General features: G+C 33.7%; 1 protein-coding gene across 2 annotated transcripts in view; it reads left to right on the plus strand.

The window, feature by feature from the left end:
* The window catches only part of DCDC1 (doublecortin domain containing 1), a 480273-nt gene that overhangs the window by 93833 nt on the left and 362432 nt on the right, over positions 1-24008 (plus strand). For both annotated transcript variants that reach the window (XM_049648784.1, XM_049648790.1), the window contains one exon: positions 9719-9885. In XM_049648784.1, coding sequence (XP_049504741.1) covers positions 9719-9885 — 167 coding nt within the window. The remainder of the gene's footprint in view (positions 1-9718; positions 9886-24008) is intronic.

The raw sequence follows: 24008 nt of genomic DNA on the forward strand, positions 1-24008 counted from the left end.
TTCCCTACTTGGATTTTTTCTCTCACCCTATCCGACTTGCAAGCAGTTGCCTACTCATCTTAAGGTCTTATGTTAAATATTTCTTCTTCTGAAATGCTTCCCTGACATTGCCTTGCTCTGATGCTATTTTCCTCCCTTGTCTAGGGCAGGTATCCCTGTTATACTAATAGCACCCTGTATATAGTAATTGTGACAATTGTACTTCATAAAACTGCTTGGGGAATTCTTTGTTTAATATCTGTCTCTCCACTAGACTGTAAGCTCCATGTATATAGAGATTTTGTAGTCTTGTCTCTATTCCCATGTTTAATTCAGGGCTAAACAATGTAGAGTAGATATCATAAAATAGTATAAAATTTCGGGTTGCTGCCCTTGTCTAGAAGCATTGTACTCAAATTCCTTTTAATGTGAGTGAAAAATTCAGGACACTGAGAAGGAGTCTAGTCAAATGCTCCCTTCTCTATGCCCCCAAAATGCTTAGTACTACCCATTTGTGGCTAGTACTACAGCTTCTGTTCTGCTAAATGTGGAATTTTGCAATGGTCCAGATGGTTTGGGCTTTGTAAGTGGCATTGCTTTCTTAGCTAGGAGTGGGTAACTCAGAAGGGTATATATGTAACCTACAGCCTTCAGTCAAGCCCCATAAAGGGACAACTGGGTGTTTGTGCATGCAGGTGTGCATGTGTGCATTTGTGTATGTGTGTTCATTCTCATTCCTTTTATTATTTTCCCCAGGAAAGAAACTGGGATCCAAGGCAGCATCTGCTCATAACTTTCTTTTGCCTTGTTTTGGATACTACATGACATACTTCTCTATAATTTTTAAATGGAAGCATTAAAGGAAAGCAATTATTTCTAAACAGGGGATCTAACCAGGAGATTTGTAGACATTATATGTTCTCCTACTTTGTTGCAGCTATACCCAGTTAACTTAGAAGAGACATGCAGATTTAGCAGTGGTCCTTGTTTAAGGATAATAGATGGTAGCTGTAGTCTATTGGGACCTACTTCCCATTGGAAGAAATGATAATTATATGCTGGTGTTAGAGATGTCAAGCCCCATGTAAAGAATTTCCCCAAGAGTCTTCCTGTTTGCCCCAAGAATCTCCCTCTCTGTTCATTAAATATTTATTTAATACATTAGTTGCTCCATATGGGTTCTCATGATTACTGTTTACTTTTCTAAGAGTTCAAAAACTGTTCCTCTTATAATCTCTTCTAGAACTTTTCAGGGAATTAAGATCAAACTTATGGCTAAAATATCTTCTTTAAAATTAAATACATTGTCTCTTTTCAATCCTTGGGTCCCAGTCCTATTTACTTTTATTTCTCATATTTTATGAAATGTAAAACTTCAGACCTCTTGCTGAAGAGGGATTCCAAATGCTAATAGTTGTGAATCAGCCCTTAAATCTCTCTAGGGTGCATTAGAATATATGAAGGCAGCCAGTTGAAAGCCCTTTTGTGTGGGAAATATGCCTCTCAGGAGATGTCTTCTGACTTCCCTTGGGACCTGTGCACCCTGTGACTTTGCCTTGGTTCCAAGGTTTCTTATACATGGCCCTCAGTGTTTCTTAATGACCTCCAAACATCAGAGTTGGGTTTCTCTTGTTGCTTGGACAAAAACAGAAGGTAATCACTGACTTATAATTCTACTATTGATCTATAGAGAATATTAAGAATTTTTAAAGGCTTGACTTAAAGAAAAGGCTTTTTTTGGTGGCAGTTGGAGAACTCCCTTTATAATTGGATCACTTCCATCTTTTATTAAATGTGTGAATGCAGAATTGTGTGATGTGAGCATTCACAAAGCAGTCTAATCTGCTCATAGACTCTTTAATATCTGTCAGAAATTCCCTTTTGAAGTCCTTAAAACATAGACTGTTTTTTATATTCATGAAGATATGATCATCACTCCTAGGTTTTGTTGGGCTAAATTTGCTTCAGTATTTATGTAATGTTTTAGCCAAATGCTTGCTCTTTCCATCTTGTTGGGTTTGTCTTTCTAGCTTTCGTTTTTTATCTATTTCTGAGTCTTTGAACCAAAAATCTTAGCCTGACTGTAATGACTTGTCAGTGATCCTAGAAATTCATTATTAAAAATATAAGAATAATTACCAATGAACACTAATTGCTTAATTGCTATTATCTGTTATAAAACAATTTTTTTAACAAAGTTCTCCATGTGAAAGAACATGACTCAGTATAGATTTGTTTTCTTCCCCATAAGAGTTTTTAGAATATTAGACAAATTATGCAAAAAGCTAATTATAGCTTTTTACATACATTATATAGTTCTACTATAGTTTACATACATTATATAGTTCTACTTTTGTGAAATGAGCATGGAGAAATAAACATTGAAAGGGAACCCTCCATTTTAATTGCTGAAACTATAAAGACTTTAGTTTATCACATTTAAACTACAAATTATATATATAATAATTAAAATATAATATTATATATATATATATATATAATCCTAAATAAAATATGTAAATGTAATATATTGACTTAGAATTTTCATCCAAGGAGACCAAGACAGCTTTATCCACATTATCTGATTCTTGTAGGGCTGTCTGAATTAGGTATGTGTCTGTCAAATATTATTATTATAATTGCTTTCAGACAAGAAAATAGAAAAAGAAGAAAAATTTTTAGATTTGTATTCGTTGATACTTTACAATGTAACAGTAGAATTTTGAAATATTTTTGGGTGCCTGGCTGGCTTAGTCAGTAGAGCATTCGACTCTTGACCTCGGGATTGTTAAAGTCAAGTCCCATGTTGGGTGTAGAGATTACTTAAAAATAAAATCTTAAAAAAAAAAAGAAACATTTTACAATTAGCTTGCTTTTAATGGTACTTACACATTAAGTGCTTTGTATATTTGATTGTGTTTCTAAGTTTTACTGTGTTTTCTATGATATCTTTTCCTAATGGGTCAAAAGTTAATTGGTGCCTCAGTTAACACCATTTAGGTTAAGCTTTTCTCAACAATAATAAAAATAAAAAATAATAATGTAAAAAGGTATCAGTTGTTACAGCAAACAATTATATAATGACATTTCTAAAGGCCTTTACTGCTAATTTTTGTTGGTTTCACTTAAGTTCCATGTTTTGCATTTTCCAAAACTAAGATGACACCTCAAATTTTTGTACAGAGCTTTAAAGTTTGCAAAAGCAGGTCATATGTATTCAATTACTATGTATTGGTATAGGCCATACCCACACAAAATAGATTAGATACAGTTTATTCTCAATATTTAAGTAAACTTAAAGTTATACCTATATCAGTTCAAGCAAGTTATGTTACATTATTACTAAATATCAGATATTTAAGATACTCAAGGAACTGAGTTCACAAAATAACTTGTATTTTTAAAGACCCACACAGTATTATTTTTGTTGAGGGGGAGGGCAAGACACAATAGAATGCCAGCTTATTTCTACTTGTATAAACCAAGTTATTTAAATAAATGAATTGTGTATGCTGACCTGTTCTACCAATGTGCTACTGGGACGTATGAAAAAAAAGATGTGCATGGTGGTGGCAGTAGAAAGAGGCATAAAGCGTATTGGAAAACTACCAAATGTCCCCTGCAAATGGGCCCTATTCAGAATCAGTAAGCGTATGATGAGTGAAGTGGTTTTGAATATCGCCTTTAGATTCCATGCTGTTACAAGGCCAGCCCTGAACATGGCAACTCTTATTTCCACACACAGTACCTCTTCACTCTCAATTTAACCCCAAAATCTGATGAACCCATTACTCCATACTTGATTTCATGGAACAAGGAGTAGATATAGTTACAAATGATCAATCACAAGCCGTGAACCAAAGCAGCAAGGCATTAACAATTCACACCATTTCGGTCCACTTGCTCAAGCAGAAGATGTGCCAGCATATTTAATGCACAGCTACTTCGTTCAGTTTAAGAAAAGACATGACTCAGGATGCATTTTCAGAACAGAAGAGACCTAAGATTTCATACTTTCTAAGCCCCAATGTCAACGTTCATCCACACATCAGCAATTAAAATAACCAGGTGTTCTGTAAAGGTCACAATGTCTAAATTAAATTTTACTCAGGTAAAAACAATATGACCTATGAAATTCTTCCCCTCAATGCATCCCTGTTCTGTTTGATCCTATCATACAAATCAATGTCTCTTACAGCAGTATTATAACACTGTAGACCCCACAGGCAATATGCCGTCAGTTTAATAGGATCACTGAAAAACTAAAGCAGCTGTGAAAGATTGCTCTAAGTATAGCAATCGTGTGCTTGTCATTTTGTTCAGTGGAGGAAGCATCCAAATTTGGGTAGGCATCGGTATTTAAGAATATGACTGCTAAATCTTTTCACATAAGTACCTTAGGGACAATAACATTTGACATATAGCATATAAACAAAAGTACGCAGCAGCTGTTAGTTTAGTTTTGTTTGAATAAGAATATACTGATATAAATCAAGCAACACTGGAGACAGTATGCTTTACATCATTCAATCTTCCCAGCAGACCATGCTTTTGAGTGGCATCTGCTGGTTTTTCTGAGACCGGGAGCTTTTCAACTATTACCTAGAGCTGGATGCAGAGCATTAAAACACACACATACCTTGGCACTAACTCACACTCCCTCCAGGCATACACCCTGGGTGGGAGACAGTCAAATCTTAGTATCTTTAAAGAGCTCACTTTGTTTCATCCAAAAAAGACTTTTTAGATAAACTTCATTTTAAAAATAAATTCCAACTGAATTGGTAGGAAATTTCCTAATGATGCCCTGCTAACAATAGCTGAGTATTTTAAGACTGAGATCTGAAACTTGCTGCCAAAGAGCACATAGAAGTTTCTTTATAGGTAATTATGCTCTGGGCAGTGCTCTTTTTTTTCATAGTCTCGTGTACTCTGACTGAAATGTGAAAATTACAGTATTATGTAAATTATGATTCTGAATATTTAATTGGCATGAATTTTAATTTTTAATTCACAGCAGGTTATTAAAGCCTTTGATTATTTCTAGTACTTTTTGAAAATATATTAATTAAAAAATCCTCTTTTTAGCTTCCCATAGTAGATTCAAATGAGTATACAAAGCGTCTCTTTTAATGTAAGATGTTGCTTTTGGAAAGAGATCTATATTCTCTAGGTATAGAACTTCACAGACATTCCAGTCTATTTCTACTTGGTAAGTTCCGTCAGCTTTGTGGTTTCTCTTTAGAGAGATATTTGTCTCCTTGTCAGAAATCCTTGTACTGCCCCCATGATGAATCCAAATAACTTCAAGCTTCTTATCAGTGATGAAGTGATTTTAATATAAGGTCCTCTTGAAGATGGAATAGCTTATTTCTATATGAATAGCATTTGAACTCATTGCATATGGTGTATCTTAGAGGATATCATCTTTATTATTTATAATAGCTATTTTGATCTTAATTAATATTTTTGCTGTGTTACATAAGTTTTATGGTGTGCTTTTTCCCATAGTAACATGATTTATGACATGGTAGGATAATGCACATGAGGCTTTTCCAAGACTTTTTAAATACCCACCTCTGGCCTTCTCCTGGCTTGTTAATGCTTCATTGCCAAATTGTATCATTTTCTTTTGTATTTACTTCCCTTCTTAGTCTTCAAGGTCATTTGATAGGGAAAATTAAGGCAAAACAGTTGTACATATTCTAAATATGTTTCAAAATTCTGGGATATTAATACTTACTAAATTTTGATCAAATTTTCATTTGGTCATAGAAAGTTACAGATTTTAGGTGATTGTGTATAGTTCCTAAAAGACTGTCCACAGTATATCCAATGTACTATTTATTCATCTGGTAGACATTTATTAAACACTGCTTTTACCAAACTAAAAAATTCTATGGCCTCAGAACCCTAAAGCATTTATGATATACTGGAGGATGGGAGTGGGAGTGGAGAAGATAAGGATTAATTCAAATCAATCAGTGGAAAATAAAATTATAAACAATGCTCTGGGAAACATAGAGGAGGGAGCAGTTAATTCTGCCTAAATAACGTGGGATATTTTGCCAAAGAAGGTAACATTTGATATGAACCTTGAAGGACAAGAATATATTAACAAGTGGAAAAAAGGAGGAAGAAATGCAAGGGAAAAAGTATCAATTGTTAGATATGAAATTAAAATAGCTACTATGTTTAATCATATGATCGATTTACCCATGATGCTCAATATTAACTCTACCCAATGAAGTTACTTCTTTTGGTCACATGGTCTATTTACTTAGCATCCTCAGTCTTAACTCCAAACACAATGAGACTGTTGGATTCATCTATTTTCCCTGCAGTCATAACTTGAGAATAAACAAAATGGATAAAAAGCTATCAACCTCATAACTGCACCTCTGCAGTGGTGGTAATGATCCCAATGGAATGATCACATTTGACTGATCTATGCTTATTGACAAATTTAATGAATGATTAATTTCCAAACCACTTATCTAATAAAAGTGTTGAGGCCCTATTTAATGAAAATACTGAGATACAGGAAAACAAAACTCTTGTTGCAACTATGTAAATAGGAGCAAATAGATAGAACACCTGTAATTAAGGCCTCAAACCTAAGACAAAATGCTGTGTGTAGCTCTACACAGAAATATTAAAGGAATAAGGAAGATAGCAGCCAGCTAACCTTTCTGAGGCAATATTTATGAGTAGTAGTTTGAAGGAGAAACTCGTGGTTTATGCACAAAATAATACCTTGGAGTTCATTCACTGGGAAAGACTTATTTTTTCATTGAGTATCTCTCATGGGCCTTGTTAGCTCATAGCAACATCTAGGTTTATGCTCTTTCCAAGGTTGAAAAGTGTCTATTGTCCTCTCTAAATAATTGCCTTTGTTTTTTGCACCACATCTTTATGCAATAGTCTTCTTTAATAGAATGCACTTTGCTTCAGAAACTGAGTAAAAAAGAACTCTACATAAAAGAAAACCATTGGTTAAGAACACTTATGAGTTGTCTTTGGTATAGAATATTAAGAATATCCACCAAAATCCTTAAAAAATAATTCACACGTTAAAAAAAAATCTATGGTTGGGGGTGAAAAGCCAACTGACTTATTTTTAATCAAATTTTCTATTATATTTCAAAACTATCATTTTAGGTCAAGTCTCCTTTTATATGGGAAGTATTCTAACTGATTAATAAATTTAATTTTTTAAATAGATTAGGCTTATATTTATACTTCCTTTCTCAGTACTTAGGGCGTATCATTTTCTTATGTTTTCTGTACCTTCCTAGTTAGTGGAAACATTGTTTGTTCTTGGAGTGTGCTTTGTCTTCCTTTTCAAGAAGATCATCAAAGTTACTAGTTTGCAGCTTCCAAAAAGAAAAGAGCCTTCTAATCCCTAGTTCAGAGGCTAACCTTTATTAGCACTCTTGTGGTTATAATGAGGACCCTGCCTCCAGCAGGGAGATTCTGGAATACTGAACAGATTATTCAACAAGTTCAGAGCAGATTCTGAAGTCTCTTATAAAACCTGCTTGTGAATACTGCTTTCTTTGCTTTGCTATTTCTGGTTTCCATAGTATTCCTAATTACATAAATCATGTGGAGCATGGGAGCTATTTTCTATCCTATATCAATTCTGACACTGCTTGGATTTTGGTATAATTTTTTTTCCTAAACTTTACTTTTTTTTTTCTTAAATTTTTATTTAAGAGGGCACAAACCTGCAAAAAGTAGAGTTTGTATTAGAAGATCTATGAAATTATACTTTGGAATCCCTTGGGCTGACTTAAAGAATTTGAAAGTTATTTTGTGGCAAGCATGGATGAATAAAACTGTAGGACTAGAGAATCTGATAACATGTTCTCAGGTTTAAATTCAAGATTAAATCCAGGATGTAGATCATTCAAGTTTATTACCTACTTCTCAGTTTACTTTAAATTATTTCAACTTAATAGCTATTTATGTAATGCCTTTCCATATTCAAAAACTGTGGTATGTTCAATAAGTGTACCAAATTAAAAGTTTACAAGTTAAAACTCAATACATAATAATGTATGAATGCAGTTAACTGAAAGCACTGATCATTCTTAAGCTAGTTTTCTTTAGGAAAAATTATAATCAAGATTGATTTATATTGTGAATTTTTCTTAAAGATTGAAGGGTTGCAATTCTGATATACGTTTATTTTTTATTTTTCTTTACTTCATAGTTTATATGATCTTATATTTTGTAAAAGTTTGAGGTATTTGTTACAACAACACTTACAGAGAAAAACAGTTGCTTCAGGGGGATAAACATGGTTTTGATATGTGAATTTTAGGAATTAATTTCTGAGGCTGGGTGAGTGAATTTCATGCACACATCTAAAGATGTCTAAATAGTCCCTGGGTCATAATTTTCTTTTAACTTTATAGTAGTTTTAGAAAAGCTTAAGTTCTATTTCCAACCTTCTCCTTAGTGTTGAATACATTAGAAAGAATTTAAATTGTGCTATGGTTGAGACTTGCAGAACTTAGTGCCATAAAATGCATAACTTTTTTACTAAGAGCAAAATTCAGCAGAATACCAGTAGCAAAGGCCATTTGCATAACTCAGCGGCTCAGCAGCTCAGCTGAACCTAATTGTAATTCAATTTCCAGATTGCTACGCTAGGCCTCTCTGCATAAAATATGCCACATATAACATAACCAATGGCACGGAGCTAGGAGCTATTTTCTTTGCTGGTGATCTATTTAATTTCTTTTCTAGTAGAAATATGTATCAGAATAAGGTAGCCAAGCCATATAGTTATTTTGTATGTTTATACTATGTCACATGTGTATACTTAAGACTAAGTTAAAAAATGATATCCTTTCATTTTTCTGGGTTCCCAAATGCGTGTAAGATTTTTTTTTTATTTCTTTATTTCTGGCATTTCAGAGGGAAATTAAATCTTGAAAAATGTTAGCTAGCTGCCATGTTATTTGACTATTTTACACTAGAAAGACTTTATAAGCTAATCGTGTGAAAAAGTGTATAAACATGTCTGTCAAGTCCAGTATAGATGTTGCAATACAGGCCAACAAGTAAATATCTTCTCTCTGTTTACAAAATGCTTACTGGAATAGCATTCTAAATCTTTGACTAGCTTATATGCCAGAAACTTAAAAACAAAAAGGTATGATAAAATGCTTGCTTAAGATGCTCCCCTTTATTTTTAAACAGCCTTGCCACCCTGTTTTTATGGGTTATTTAATCAATGGCAGTGAAAAGACTTGAATAGCATGGCTTATGAAAGTGTGGATTATATTTTATGAATAATTTCCAGATGTGATGTTTTAGGTATATAGACTCCTCTATGGGAAGCTATATACAGAAACAACATGGATCTTACAATTTTATCAGGACAATGCAAGTAGATTTCAGCAAGGTTGGTTCCAACTCATCTGTGATAAATGAGAAGATAAGGCAATCAGTGCACACCATGACACTCTGTGCAGCTAGTTAGGCACACTTCAGGACTATTCAGGTGTGCTCACAAAGCTTATGAGTCTTGCATGGGGGGGTGTCTCAATATAAATACATCCTTCATGGTGGCCACTAGTAATGCAGGAATTGCCTCTGTAAGACTTAACCCAGGTCAGATATAAATAATAGATGTTAAGAGTTAGTTCTGGTACTGGGGCTATGTTCCAGGCAGTGCATTTCAGTTGGGTCAAAAGAATTTATTTTCCCTTATTTTCTTGCATAGTACCTCTGCTTGAAAAATGCCTGCAAAATTCCATCACACCTTTGCGGGGACCAGTTTGGGTCTCTAAGGGAGAAGGTTTCAGCCCCTCAGGAGCTAAGATGTACATCCAAGGAGTTCTTTTGGCCTTGTACCAACGACTAAAGTCTGCAAAAAAATATTATAAACAGGTGAGTCACCCCTCTTTAAAACTTGCTTTATTCTGTGTTTTAAAATGTACTTGGTTGTATAGAAGCAATGATTGGCATTGTGTCATTAAAAAAAAAAAAACTGTGACATGTATTTTGTGAACTCAGTGCCCGTTAGGGAGCCAAAATGCTTCTTCTGTAATCTCAAAGCCAACAATAATGGGGCTAATTGTATCTGTCTTTTGGTATGGGATGTCATATGTCTCATCTTTTCTTGCTGCATACTGTGCAAAGCGAAGGCAACTCCTTATGTGGAATTTCTATAGACAGTTACTTTAAGCAAGAAAATGAATAGCTCCTAAAGCAGTTGAAGGTTTTAATGTTCAGCTTTCTTTTTTCTTTTCTTTTCTTTTTGTTTTTTTCAGTATGAAATCAGAATTGCTCTTGTAGAAGTTGGGCTAAAATGTAAACCAATCACATTCTGCGAAATGAAATTGTGAATTAATTTCTTGTCAGGACTAACTCACTTCATTTATGCTTATTTAACCTGTATGTTTATAAAGTAAAGAAATAGAACTAATATATCTGAATCAGTTTAAAATTGGTTTTGTCCTTTAATTTCTAAGTATCCCATCCTATAACTCTGTGTGTGTGTGTGTGTGTGTGTGTGTGTGTGTGTAAAGACTGATTTTTTTTTATAACTACTTATAGGGACTTTGATTTATCCTAAAGTAGAATTCACATTGCAAAGCAGAATGACGATGGCCATTTATAAAATAAAAATGGAGTTACCACATTTTTAGAATCCTCTTTGTACTTGGTCTTAAGAAGTTAAGCATACATTTTACCATGTTAAATAAAGTCTAGGTTTTCCATTTCTAACTATAAGGTTCCATTTTAGAACTGGGCTCATTATCTCAGGCCACAGGCCACTGAAAAATGAGTATTTTGAAAGCATTCTGCTATTATTGTGTGTGTGCTGGGGGATGGGAGGTAAGAATGCCATTCGGTCTCAGTGTTCACACAGCACCTCCTGCTGTCTGGTTTGGAAAAGTTCAACTTGTATTGGCTAGAAGAAACTCTTGAACTAAGGTATCCAGAACTAGCAAGAAATCTCTTCCCATGAGAAACTTTTATTCTCAAAATGTGATTGTTTGCTTAGTTAGTTAATTTCAGTGGATCAAGAAATGGGATTAATAATTATCATAAGGCTGTTTATGATAATAAATATGAAAAATAAAAATCCAAACTTTTAAAAAATATTCTTTATCAAACCAGTATCATATATAAAAACTGGTAGAATTATGTTTTGTTGTATTTTTGATTAAATTATTTAAACTGAAATATTATTTAACCTTTAAGATACAATTATATTATAAAATGGATTATGACCAGTTTAATTGTAATCATTTATTTGGTATTAAGTGATTTGATTCCACCTATTAGTTTAAAATTATTCGATGTTAAAAAAAAATGAGACCATACTCTAGTGCAAGAAAAGCACTGTTTAAATCAAATCTTAAAAAAACGTAAATCATTTTCTAAGTTTTATTAAAAGTGAGGATGTTAGAGATAAGAAACTGCTCAGAAAATAGTTAACAACTTGTTTTTTTTTTCCATTATCCTAAACATCTAAAATTGAAATAAGTATATACAGTTGTACTAGAGTGAAAGGAGTTCTGTGTATTGTGAAAAAAGAAAATGTTTTAAGAATTACTTGCTGCTTTGATATTAAAGATTTCTTTATGACTCAAAATTGATGAAAAATACATTTTGAACAAAATATGAACAATAATTAACATGTTTAGCATCTCTGAGGTTGTCTATATCATCAACATTATGCCAAATTTGGACATATTTCAAGAACCTAGGCTCTTTGCCCTTCCTAACTAAACCTTTTACCTTTGCTAAGTTGTAATAGCTTAAAGCTTTGCATTCAACAGTTTTAATGTGATACTTGTCTAGGTTTTATTTTAAGATATAAAAGTGAAGAAAAGGAAATAGAAAATTAATATTATGCATTTCCATGCAAATTTTTATTTATTTTAGATATGCCCAATTGTATGTATTCTTGAGCCTCTTTTCTTTTGTATTGTAATAATATGACTTAATTTAAAATTATTTGCAGTGTTTAGAAAAGTCACTGTAGTGGTACCATTATCAGGTCATCAGTGTCTAAGTGTTAAGCCTGGCAGTTGCTTTATTTGTGAGTAGGGCTTCTTAGCAGATATCCTTCTTAGCATTGATGAACTTTATTTGAACTGCATTTACTTCATTTGACCTTAGGAATAGCCTTTTCTATTTACTTTTATATAAGATTGTGTTGAGGAATAATTAGGTAAAATGGAAATGGATGATGATTCTTATTTGTTTTTAACAAACCTAAACTTGCATAATTATATGAACTCTCGATATCATTTCTATTCATTTCACTTCTGAGATCATATATAAAAACAGTAATATTGTTTTACTGAGATTCTATCAAAAGATTACAAACTTTAAATTGGATGCTTTGGGATTCCCAAAGGAAATATCTTTCAAATAAACTGTGATCATAAAGCTTTAAAAGGAAAGTCAGAACTACTGGTTTTATGTTTATAAACATATTCATTTTTCAGTTTTTAACTTTAACTTGGCTATTATAGCATGCAACTGAATTAAGCCCACTACATTAGTGTGGTCTTAAGTATATACTGATTCATGTATATAAAATGAGATATTATATATAGGACAGCATAAAGTCACTTTGTCTTACATTTATCACATTCATTTCCTTAAAAGTGGAAACATCTTAGAAATTGCTCAGAGCTAAGCAGAATCTATTTAATTGGTAATCTTTGAAGTAGCATAAATGCATTCCTATGAAATGCAGTTAACACTTTCAGCGACAGGGCCCGTTCATCTCATTAGCATTCTTGTTAAGTAGTGGTGCTGTTGGTGGGGGTGTTGAAGGAGGAATGCCATTGTGTCGAGTTCCAGTGTTTGGGGACAAACACTGCTGTGGAAGGAACGTGTGAAAAGGCCACAGTCCTGTCAGTGAATGAGGAAGGCTGTGCTTTCTGTGTGCTTCAAGCAGGGAAGCTGTCATTCATAGGCCTAACACAGCTAAACAGAGGCCAAAACACAAGCCTGCACTACCTTTTAAAATGATATTAGTGATTTTTAAACATGATCTTCTTTATTTATGATCCTACGTAGAGCTTTTAGTTGCTGTCAGTAAACAAAATATATGTCAGTCTGTTCAGAAACACTGTAGAGATGCATGAAAGTCCATGAAGCTGTGCCAGGAAGCTATATAAATAATGATTTGGAATGACTGATTTTAAGTACAAACATGATCTTTGGGAAACATTCATTACTGGAAATGTCGTCTTAATTTTGATACTTCTTTGAATTTTTCCCCAACCAACAAAATTCTCAGATACTTTTAAATAATGAATGCATTGCACTCTTAAAATAGTTTCAAAAAGAGTTCATAAGTATCCAGCTTTAATCATTTAAAGTGGTTCACAGTATAGCTTAACAGTTGTTATAGATTGCATAGTCATTTTTAAAATTCAGACAGAAACAAAGGAAATGAGTATCTAACTATGATATCTTAGCAATCACCATCTTAATTATGAAGAGAATCATAGCCTTTGTGGAATTTAAGATATGAAAAAAATTGAAGGGTTTTTTTGAATTTTACTTCTCCTTTTCCATATTTTGGAAAGAAATGATCAACTTTGAAATTAAATTTTAGTTTGTTGATTACTTAAAAACAATAAATAAAGAAAATACACCCAAATATTTCTTAAACTCTTCAAGCATTTTCTAAACTTAAAAAAAAACCTGACAATTTCTATTTATGTCTGAAGCTAAAGGAAATGTTTTATTTCTATAATTTTCATTTGGAAATATGTACTTGGGCTGTTTGTAATAGACCATTGTTTAATGAAGTTTATTGAAAACTATAGTTTTCTGCCTAAGTGATTTAAGCTTTTTGTGTATGTGGTCCTTTTAATTATTAATTAAACAAAGTACTTTTTGAATGCTGTTACATGCTATTTCTAAATGTTCTATATTTGATGTCTTGGGTATAAGAATCTCAGACACTGAATTTCTATTTCAGAGATTGGGTTTCACTTTCTAAACTGGATTTGTACTATAACTTTATTTTGCAGGCATGTAATTAGATGAGGAAATGACCATCCAACTGTAGCATATATTAGTTTTGCAGTTTAACACTGAAATGTGTTTTATTATTACATTAAACTAACCTCTACCAAAGCTCTAGATTTTGTTTAAAAACTTTCCTAAGTTAATGTTGGCCCACTGTACCCATGCTCTTAATCAGTTTGATACTTAGGTAGCAAAGAAATAATAATATAATTCTACTCAGAATAGATTGAGTTCAAAATATACTTGAATTACATTTAGTACTGACAGAATTTGTTGATTGCAAAAAGTATTTTCCAAGAAATGTTAATATTTTAATTCCCCATAAAAGAGGTGTTGAAAGTTTGTCTTTTTATATCTTGTATCTTAGGTCACTCAAAGTCATTTATTGGTCTTAACATGACTGAAGGAGTAACTATTTCTATTTCATTCTTTATGTATACTTTATTATTGGTATGCCAGCTACTTTTTTCCCAGCTTAATTGAGATGCAATGGACATAAAACTTTGTATAAGTTTAAGGTGTACAACATGATGTTTGGATACACTTACATATAATGAAATGATTACCATCATAGGGGTAGTTAACACCTTTCTCATCTCACATAATTACCATTTCTTTTTTGTGGTGAGAACATTCAAGATCTACTCTCTTAACAACTTTTAGCATATAATATAGTGTTGTTAACTATAGTCATTTGCTCTAAACAGGATCCCCATCTATAATATACACTAGAAATTGGGCTGTTTCCTTGATTTAGCCTTAGTGGGGCAACACCCAAAATAGTTCAGTTTTGAACTTCTTGATGTCTTTCAAAAGCTTGGAGCAAAATCAATAATATATAAATACAACTTACTATTAAAAACATTAAAATTGTGTTGCAGTAGTTTCAAGTAGTTGAAAACTACTTCTAAGGTTCTGCTAGGTAATTCTATAGAATATTAGGTTGTTTGTAGATTTGAATGATTGTTGATTTTTTTCTCCTGAAACCAAGCTGCATTCTAGTTACTTGAAGTATTTTAAGAACCTTAAACTTGTGTCTTTTTCTAAGTGTCATGCTTTGAGCAGGCCTAACATCAGTTAAATGAAGTGAAAATTGCATTCTTGTCTTGATAGAGATGAAAATGGATTTCTGGTCATGAAATAGATGTAGTTGTCACTTTTTAAAAAAGGTGTCAGCAGTTTGCTTCAGTGAGTAAGGTGCCAATTCAGTATGGCAGTAAACTTGTGATCTGAGCAATCAATAAAATGCTTCAATAACTTCTGCTTCATTACACTTATAATAAGAGGCTATAGATCCGTGGCACATAAAATGTTGATAAAGAGGATATGTGGGGACTGACTGTGACAATTTTCTTGAAAGTACAGTAAGTGCAATATTGCCATCTAGAGTTGGTGCATAGGTAATTATTACAGAGAGGGACAAAAACCATGATGGGATAGATAAAACAGGAAACAATATTGAAATATTGTTTATTTTCCATCATTTATCTTCATGGAACATTTCATTTGATTTGTCATAAAGCTGTTTAGGTCAGGAGAAAAATTTTCTAATCTGTATTTTTCTCTAATTCTCTTAGAATTATACTACAAAGTATCAAATATGTATCTTTGGCTCAAATTTGAACTTTTTACCATGAAAACTAGTTATTGAATAACTCACTTTGGAAAAAAATTAGACTTAAAGATTTTTCCTTTTTTTTTTTTTCCTGATAATGCAGTTACATAGAAACAGAGAGCTTTATTAGCATCTCAGTTGGGTACCTTTCAATTCAAAATATTATTTTTATTAATATTAAACACTCCCTCAAAAGTTAAGAACCAAGTAAGAGCTCTTATTTAAAAATGATATTTTAAAGTAATTTTGTATAGGACGATAAACTTTCCTGCGTATGTGATTGTAAACATTTTAATGAAGAGTAAGTTCCATCTGGATATTGAAAATATATCTTCACTTTTAAATAAACACTTTAAAAAGTGTTAGTTATCACTTTTTTGATTAATTAAATGTTTAATTAACTTTTTAATGTTTTTTAAATGAATTAATACAGAAAATACATTTTTAAACTAAGCATTATTGAACTTTTCTCCCTCTGAACTTATGACTAAAAATGTCAGTTGCATAATAGAAAAATTTTAAAAGTCTACCTTTAAGTGTTTTATGATACTTAATATAAAGTAAACTTAATATGGATATTGATGACTTACCAAGGAAAGTTAATTAATCTGGAAAGGTTATTACCTTTATTCTTCCATCTGTATATTTTTCAATTTGTGTAGATAGTTTTTATAAGTTTATAGACCTAAGCCTTCAGATTTTCCTGAGAATGACTTCCTGAGAATGATAATTTGGCATTAAAAGTAATATATTTTTTCCTAATGTCACACCGGTCAGGTATTTTCTGTTCTTGTACATCTGTGTGTGAATTATTTATATAATTATAAAAAATGGAAAAACAACATTAATTTATTTTCCTTTTTGGATCAAAGTTTTATTCTAAAACATCCTAATATTATATTTTCTTTACTTATATTTAGTTTAAGACAACTCTTTAGATAAGGGGCTCTTATTTTGAAATTTTTTAATCATACTGAATAGAAAATGTTGCATTTTAAAACCTCCAAATAAGTATAGAATTGTTCTGGTAAAGTAAGTGAAAGTAGACCTGACAAATTTTCTTTAAATTACTCAACCACCTACAGGTATTATTGCCTATGACTCTTTTGAAATGAGAATAAATTTTATAGAGTTACAGCAGCAAAGTGAAAGAGTGTGTTTGATAGATTCCCTGAACAGTTTCAACACCCACAGGTATTATTTGTAAGAAAACAATCATGCCGAGTCTTCAGCTGGTTAGAGAGGGCACAGCATTCTATCTTCACCTGACATCCTATCTGTTCCGTCAACATCCTGGGCCCCCTGCCTGCTGCCCCCTCCTCCCAAAACAATAATGCTCACCGAGAGGTTTGTGTGAATGGACAAGAATATGAATTTTTTTTTCCCCCTGAAGAACTAAAGCAGTATTGAAGGCATATTCCTAGGGGGAGGAAAACCAACTCTCTTGAGGATTGACTAGCATTTTCTATTTTCTATTCAAATTGATCAGTGTTGTCACTGATTGTTAGTTAAAAATCTTTGATTATTAACTATTGATTGATGAAGAAGACGCAGAGTAAACGTTTTGGAAATCGTTGCCTTGCTTTATTTTATTAAGAGACATATCATGGGTTTCCTCTCACCTGTTGTTGTTAATAGCATGAGCTTGAATACATGTTAATTAAAGCAATAAATTACTGATTTTTAAATAATATAACTCATTATTTGCCCATATTTTATGTATGTAACAAAGATGCGAAGGAGTATAGCATTAATTTATCACTGTCTTCAAAGTTTTTCAAATTAATTATATCAGAAAATCAAGTTTACATAATTTCCTAAAAATAATCAGGATACTGTTACTAAATTTTTAAGATATTTCAAGTTCCTAAATAAAGCAAATCATATACATGGATAAGGATACATCAAGAAACCATTCGTCAACACTTATTATGTCACTGGGAAGTAAATATTCAAAGTTTCAGAAAAGAGAATAACAACATAAAAGTACTGAAAAGATCCTAGTCTTTAGCCTTGGCAAGCCACAGGTGAGTTATATCTTCTAGAGTTGCACTGCCTGATACACTATTAAAATCTCATGAGGTTTTAAAATTTAAATTAGTTATAATTAAAAAATAAAATAAAATGATTTAGTTCCTCAGTCTCACTATCCACATTTCAAATGCCAATAGCCACATCATCACTGAAAATTCTATTGGACAGTGCTGTTCTAGCAGAAGAAATTCAGTCTAGATACCCTAATTATACTTCTGGCATTGAATTTTACATTCAATGACTAATAAAATAAAAAAGGCTCTTTTAATACGGTCAGGGTTTAAATCAGGGTTGGGTAGATACGTACTCTGGTCTTCACAAAACAAAATAAATTATGTTAAGAAAAAAAAAAAAAAAGAAAGAAAAACAAACCCTGACATAGGCCACAACCTATTTGCCATCTAACCATCAGATGGACACATGTAGGACTTTCAATGTGTGTCAAAATCCCTGCAAATAAACTATGTGGTGTGGTGTCCTTAGGGACTATGATTGTGGCAGTCACTGAATTAACCTAATCTTGTTTGGTGAGAAAAGATCTCCCTACTCCATGAAAAAAAAAAAAAAATTAGACCACCAAAGAAGACAAACTCAAATGATGAAATGTTGAATAGTCCTTATGTGCTCATTAACCAGGGTTGATTATACAGCAGAACTGTCCAATACCTTGCCCTTGGGAAGCTTACATTCTTGTTTTGGAGGTAAAGCGTAGGCACATGAAACTTTTAGGATATGCTTATTAGTGTGTACTTAAGTACTAAAAATATGTGGTACAGATCCTATGTTGTATGGGAATTTATAAAAAAGATTAAAAATAGAATGAAAGCATTTTAAGGTTGAAGTGAGCTTTAGAGGCCATCGAATCCAGACCTCTCAGTTTATAGATAATGATAAGAGTAACAACGATAATAATAATGACCTCATTGGGTTGTTATGAAGATTAAGTAGTTAATGTATATAAAACTCTTATCACAGCACCTGAGACTGGTAAGCTATCATCATCTTTATTATTTTTTTCAGCTTTATTCAGGTATAATTGACAAAATTGTGAGATATTTAAAGTGTACATCATAGTGATTTAATATATGTTTACAGTGTGAAAGGATTCCTACCATCTAGTTAATTAACACATACATCACCTCATATATTTATATATATTTTTTGAGGAGAATATTTAAGTTCTACTCTTTTAGCAAAATTTCAGTGATATATAATGCAGTGTTATCAACTATAGTTACCATGTCATATCTTAGATATTATTCATCTTATAGCTGAAAGTTTGTACCCTCTTACCAACTTCTTCCTATCTTCCTATTTTCCACACTTTCAGTCCCTGGGAACCACTCTTACACTGTCTGTTTCTATGAGTTTGACCTTTTTTTGTTTGTTTGTTTTTTAATTCCACATATAAGTAATACCTTGATTATTAATATTATACATAGGCAATTGAAATACTTGTGCAAAATGAGTTGAGACAGCAAGGCAGAGCTATAATGGGACTGGAGCTCCATGTTTGCAGTTAGTAGGCAAGGTATGCTTCATTAACTGAAATATGGGGAGGGCTTGAAAAAGAGATTAATATAGGCAATGGTATGAAGTTAGGAGTGTGTAAGATTTATTTTCAAACAAGTTGTACTTGATACAAAAAAAGAAAGAAGTGATGTTGAGGAAATAAGAGCAGTGGGTGTAGATAAGATCTCCCATAGGTTGAGAGTGGCCCCCCTTTTTTTTTTTTTTGAGGTTCAGAGTATAATAATGAAGAAATGTCAAAAGAGGATATAAAAACCATTGGGTATATTTTACATGATGACACTTAAGATTAACTCTGTCAACACTCCTCCCCCCCACAATATAATTGTTCTATTTTTTATGATGATAAACTATATAAAGTTAAAGAAAATTTAATGTGTACTTATTGAGAGAGAGAGAGAGAGAGAGAAAGAGTATGATCGGGGGAGGGGCAGAGAGAGAGGGAAACACAGAATCTGAAGCAAGCTCCAGGCTCCAAGCTGTCAGCACAGAGCCCAATGTGGGGCCTGAACCCACGAACTGTGAGATCATGACCTGAGCCAAAGTTGGACACTTAACAGACTGAGCCACCCAGGCACCCCTAAAAATATTAATTCATAACCCATATAGGGAGCATGATCTGGTGAAGGGACAAAAGTTTTGTACTGTCTCTTTCAAATGATTCTGTCACTATATCTCTTTGATTGTATGTATAATTTTATTTGGAGGTAAGGAAAATGGCTAATTGTGGACTATTTTGAATGTAAGACTGAGACTAATGGCCTTCTTCATCCTCAGAATTGGAGCATCTAAGATCCTAGAGTGGTTGAAGACTATGGACAGGGAATGAAAGTCACTGAGTTTGCAAAACATATGTTAGAGTTTACTCTAGGAAGGAGATACATGTTTCAAGTAAGCAAACTCACACACACTGTACAAGATATGCAAAGAAGTATTTTTTGAGAATTTGTGTAAATTTGATTTGACTTTTCACAGAAGGTGTCACTCATGGTACTAGAGAAAAGTAAAAACTAAATTTGACTGAGGCAAAAAATTTTAACCATTCTTTTAGGTAGCAGCCTTGTGGATAACGAGGCTCAGATGCCCATTATTTCTGCCCTTCTGTGTTTCCTCCAGGAAGGCATCTAGGTTTTTAGGGAGATGGGGAGGTTAAGTCAACTGAAGTTGTTCCTCTGCAGATACCCAAAGAGCAAGAAGAGTAGTTTTAAGGAATAGATGACTAATTCTTAACTTATATGTGTACTTTTTTTTTTTTTTTGAAAAAGAGAGAGAGAGAGAGAGAGGGCACGAGCTGGGGAGAGGGGCAGAGAGAAAATCTTAATCAGTGCAGAACCCGACACTGGGCTTGATCCCATGACCTTGAGATCATGACTTGAGCTGAAATCAAGATCAGACACTTAATCAACTGAGCCACCTAGGCATCCCTCCATGTGTACTTTTTACTACAATTATTCTCCCTGCAAATGTGGTATATGCCTCTTCTCCTTTCCCATCTTTTATTATCCTTAGGCAGAGCATACTTCTCCCTCATCCTGAATCTACTATGGTGCTTCACCCTGGAGTAGAAAAACCTCTAGCACATCAAACAAAGGGACATTTGGAAATATTGGTGCCATAAACTTCTTGTAGGGCTCTGAACCTTTCCTTTGTTGTTTATGTGTTTCTGTTAAGGAAGAAATGGGATAGAAATATGAAGTTGAGGAGAAAAAGGAACAGGTAAACTTTATGATTAAGAGCTTTTCCATATATTTATTTTATTTTATTTTATTTTATTTTATTTTATTTTATTTTATTTTAGAGAGAGAGAGAGAGGGAGGGAGGGAGGGAGGGAGGGAGAGAGAGAAAGTGTGAGCAGGGAAGAGGGGCAGAGGGAGAGAGAGAGAGAATCTTAAGCAGGATCCAGCATGGAACCTGATGTGGGGCTCAGTCCTACCTGGGATCATGACCTGAGCCAAAATCAAGAGTTGGATGCTCAGCTGACTGAGGCACCCAGGCCCCCACAAAGCTTTTCCATGGATTTTAAAAAATGGATGATGGTTGATATAAAATTGTACTGATATTTAATCTCACTGGATAGATTTAAAAGAAAAATTTAACATTTTTATTTAGTAATGGCAATATTTGTAAACAGCTGGAAAAGACATCCTTTGCAACTGTTTTTACACTAGCAATAAAACATTTTAAATGTCAACTTACAATGTTGGTTTCTAAGTGACGGTACATAGTTTCTAACTGAGGGGTGCAGAGGTTTCTAAATTCTTTTTAGATAGTAGTGAGCAAAATGTTTTGGAGTCCTCATGGTGCCAGGGAAGCAAAATAGTCCTTTGAGCTATGTGGTCTTCAACTGCTGAGGAATTACTGGTTTTTTTTGCTGAGGTTTGCTCAGCTGATGTAACTCCTGAACTGCTGTCTTCTTGGGTAGGAGTGCTCGCTGAAAGCTTTAGCATTAGTTAGGTTCTTACTGAGTTTCTGCCACATTCTACATGTTTTCATGGCCTAGCTAGGTCTCCCTTACAGCCTCTGCAGTACAGTCAAAGTGGGCATTTTGGCCCTTGAATATTGTGGCATTTCTGGCTCAGGACTTTGATACCTTTACTTACCCAGTGGCCGTGTGAAAATTTGTAGGTCTTAATCCATACCCCAACTGAAAATGACTCAAGAAAGCTAGACTATGACCCTCTTTCTACCACTGCATTTACTCTGTGCCTCCATCCCCCTCACTATTGCCGAAGATTGGTGAAAGGGAACAGCTTCAACACAGTCATCTCCTGGAATATCAAATGAGAATCCAGATGGAAACCTTTTGCCCTTAGCCTTGTCCTCAACTTATCTAACATACCTGCTCCTCTCTAAGCTGGGCAATAGTAGACCAAAGCTCAGCTCTCTCTCCACACGCCCCTCCTCCATCTCACACCACCTCCTTCTCATTTCTTTTTCTTCCAGTCCCTTGAAATGAGAAGATGTGAACTTTGAGCTTTTGGCCACTTCTGCACTGGTGGCTTTTGAACTTCTTTGATTGTAATCCATAGTAAAAAAATACATTTTATATCATAATTCACAGCCCAAAAATACTTTACATTACAATTTAGTATTATAGATACACCTTTCCACATATGTATATAAAACAAGAATTTTGGGGGCACCTGGGTGGCTCAGTCGGCTAAGCATCTAACTTTGGCTCAGGTCATGATCTCATGGTTCATGAGTTGAGTCCTGTGTCGGACTGTGCACTGGTGTGCTGGAGCCTGCTTGGGATTCTTTCTTTTTCTTCCTCTCTCTGCCTCTCTCTCTCTCTTTCTCTGTCTCTCAAATGAATAAAAACTTAAAAATAAAATAAAATAATAAAATAAAATAAAATAAAATAAAATAAAATAAAATAAAACAAAACAAGAGTTTTTCAAAATAGGATTTAACCTTACTACATGTGAGACATTGTTGAAATCCTGGTGTGGACCCACTAAATTGATTTCACAACCCCTTGACATACTGTATAAGGACTGTATGTCATCCTGTACATCTTTAACATGGCTTTTGTAAGTAAAACATTTCTTCTATATTCTATTATTAAGACTTTCAAACATACAGGTATATTGAAAGAATTTTACAGTGAAAATGCATGTACCTACCACCTAGAATCTAGAATTAACATTTTACTATATTTACTCTACCAAATGGTACCTATCTATCCATCTCTCTATCCATCCATCAAACCATTTTTTGATGCATTTTCTTTTTTTTTTCTTTTTAAAAAAAAATTTTTTTTAACGTTTATTTATTTTTGAGACAGGGAGAGACAGCATGAACGGGGGAGGGTCAGAGAGAGAGGGAGACACAGAATCAGAAACAGGCTCCAGGCTCTGAGCTGTCAGCACAGAGCCTGATGCGGGGCTCGAACTCACGGACCGCGAGATCATGACCTGAGCCAAAGTCGGATGCTTAACCGACTGAGCCACCCAGGCGCCCCTTGATGCATTTTCTAAGTAAGTTTCAGACATCATACTCATTTTTCCTCTTTCTTTCCTCTCTTCCTCTTCCTCCTCCTTCTTTTACAAGCTGACATGTGTTGTGAATGTTTTGTACCTGGGATGTACTCAGTTTTTAGGTATTTTGAATATTACTGTGAACCAGAGTTAGAATAGATACCCAAGCTGTGAGCAGAACTAAAGCCACAGGTCTGCTGGGCTCCTGGTTGGAAGTAATCTGTGGTGCCTAACTGAAGGATACTGTGTGAAGGCAGGGACAGGGGTTTGCAGTCCTTCCAACACCAATCTTGTGTAGCTCAGGAAAGCCGCTGAAAAATTTGCAGACCTACTGACAGGGCTGATAGATTTATAGAGACCTCTGGGCCTATTGAGTGAATGGGGAGCACAAAGATATGGTTTTATTTCTTAGAACTGAGCCAGCCACTTACTGATTCTCTGATCAGATGTATACTATCCATACTAGCATCAGATAGTAGGCACACCAAACAAGTTTTTAGGACTTGGTACTTCACTGAAGTCAGTGAGCTAGATGGATACGGTTTAAGGACTTCTGGATAGGGAGGGAGGAGTACCCAAAGGAGATTCAAGATAGGTTAAACTTCAGTAAGGAAAAAAAGTGAACTCAGAAGGAAGCAAACAAATTCAAGAAACAATGATGACCATATAAATTGATAAAATGTGTTGGTGAGCATAGCTAGTCACTATAAAGTTTTTTGTTGTTGATTGCAAGATAACACCTATCAGAGACATTCCACTTCCAGTTCTGGAATCAACAAAATGGTATAAATTACCTAGGAATAAACCCAACAAAAGATATATAAAACTTTTATGAAAAAAGCCTA

The sequence above is a fragment of the Panthera uncia genome, chromosome D1 (assembly GCF_023721935.1).
Source record: "Panthera uncia isolate 11264 chromosome D1, Puncia_PCG_1.0, whole genome shotgun sequence".
NCBI lineage: Eukaryota > Metazoa > Chordata > Mammalia > Carnivora > Felidae > Panthera > Panthera uncia.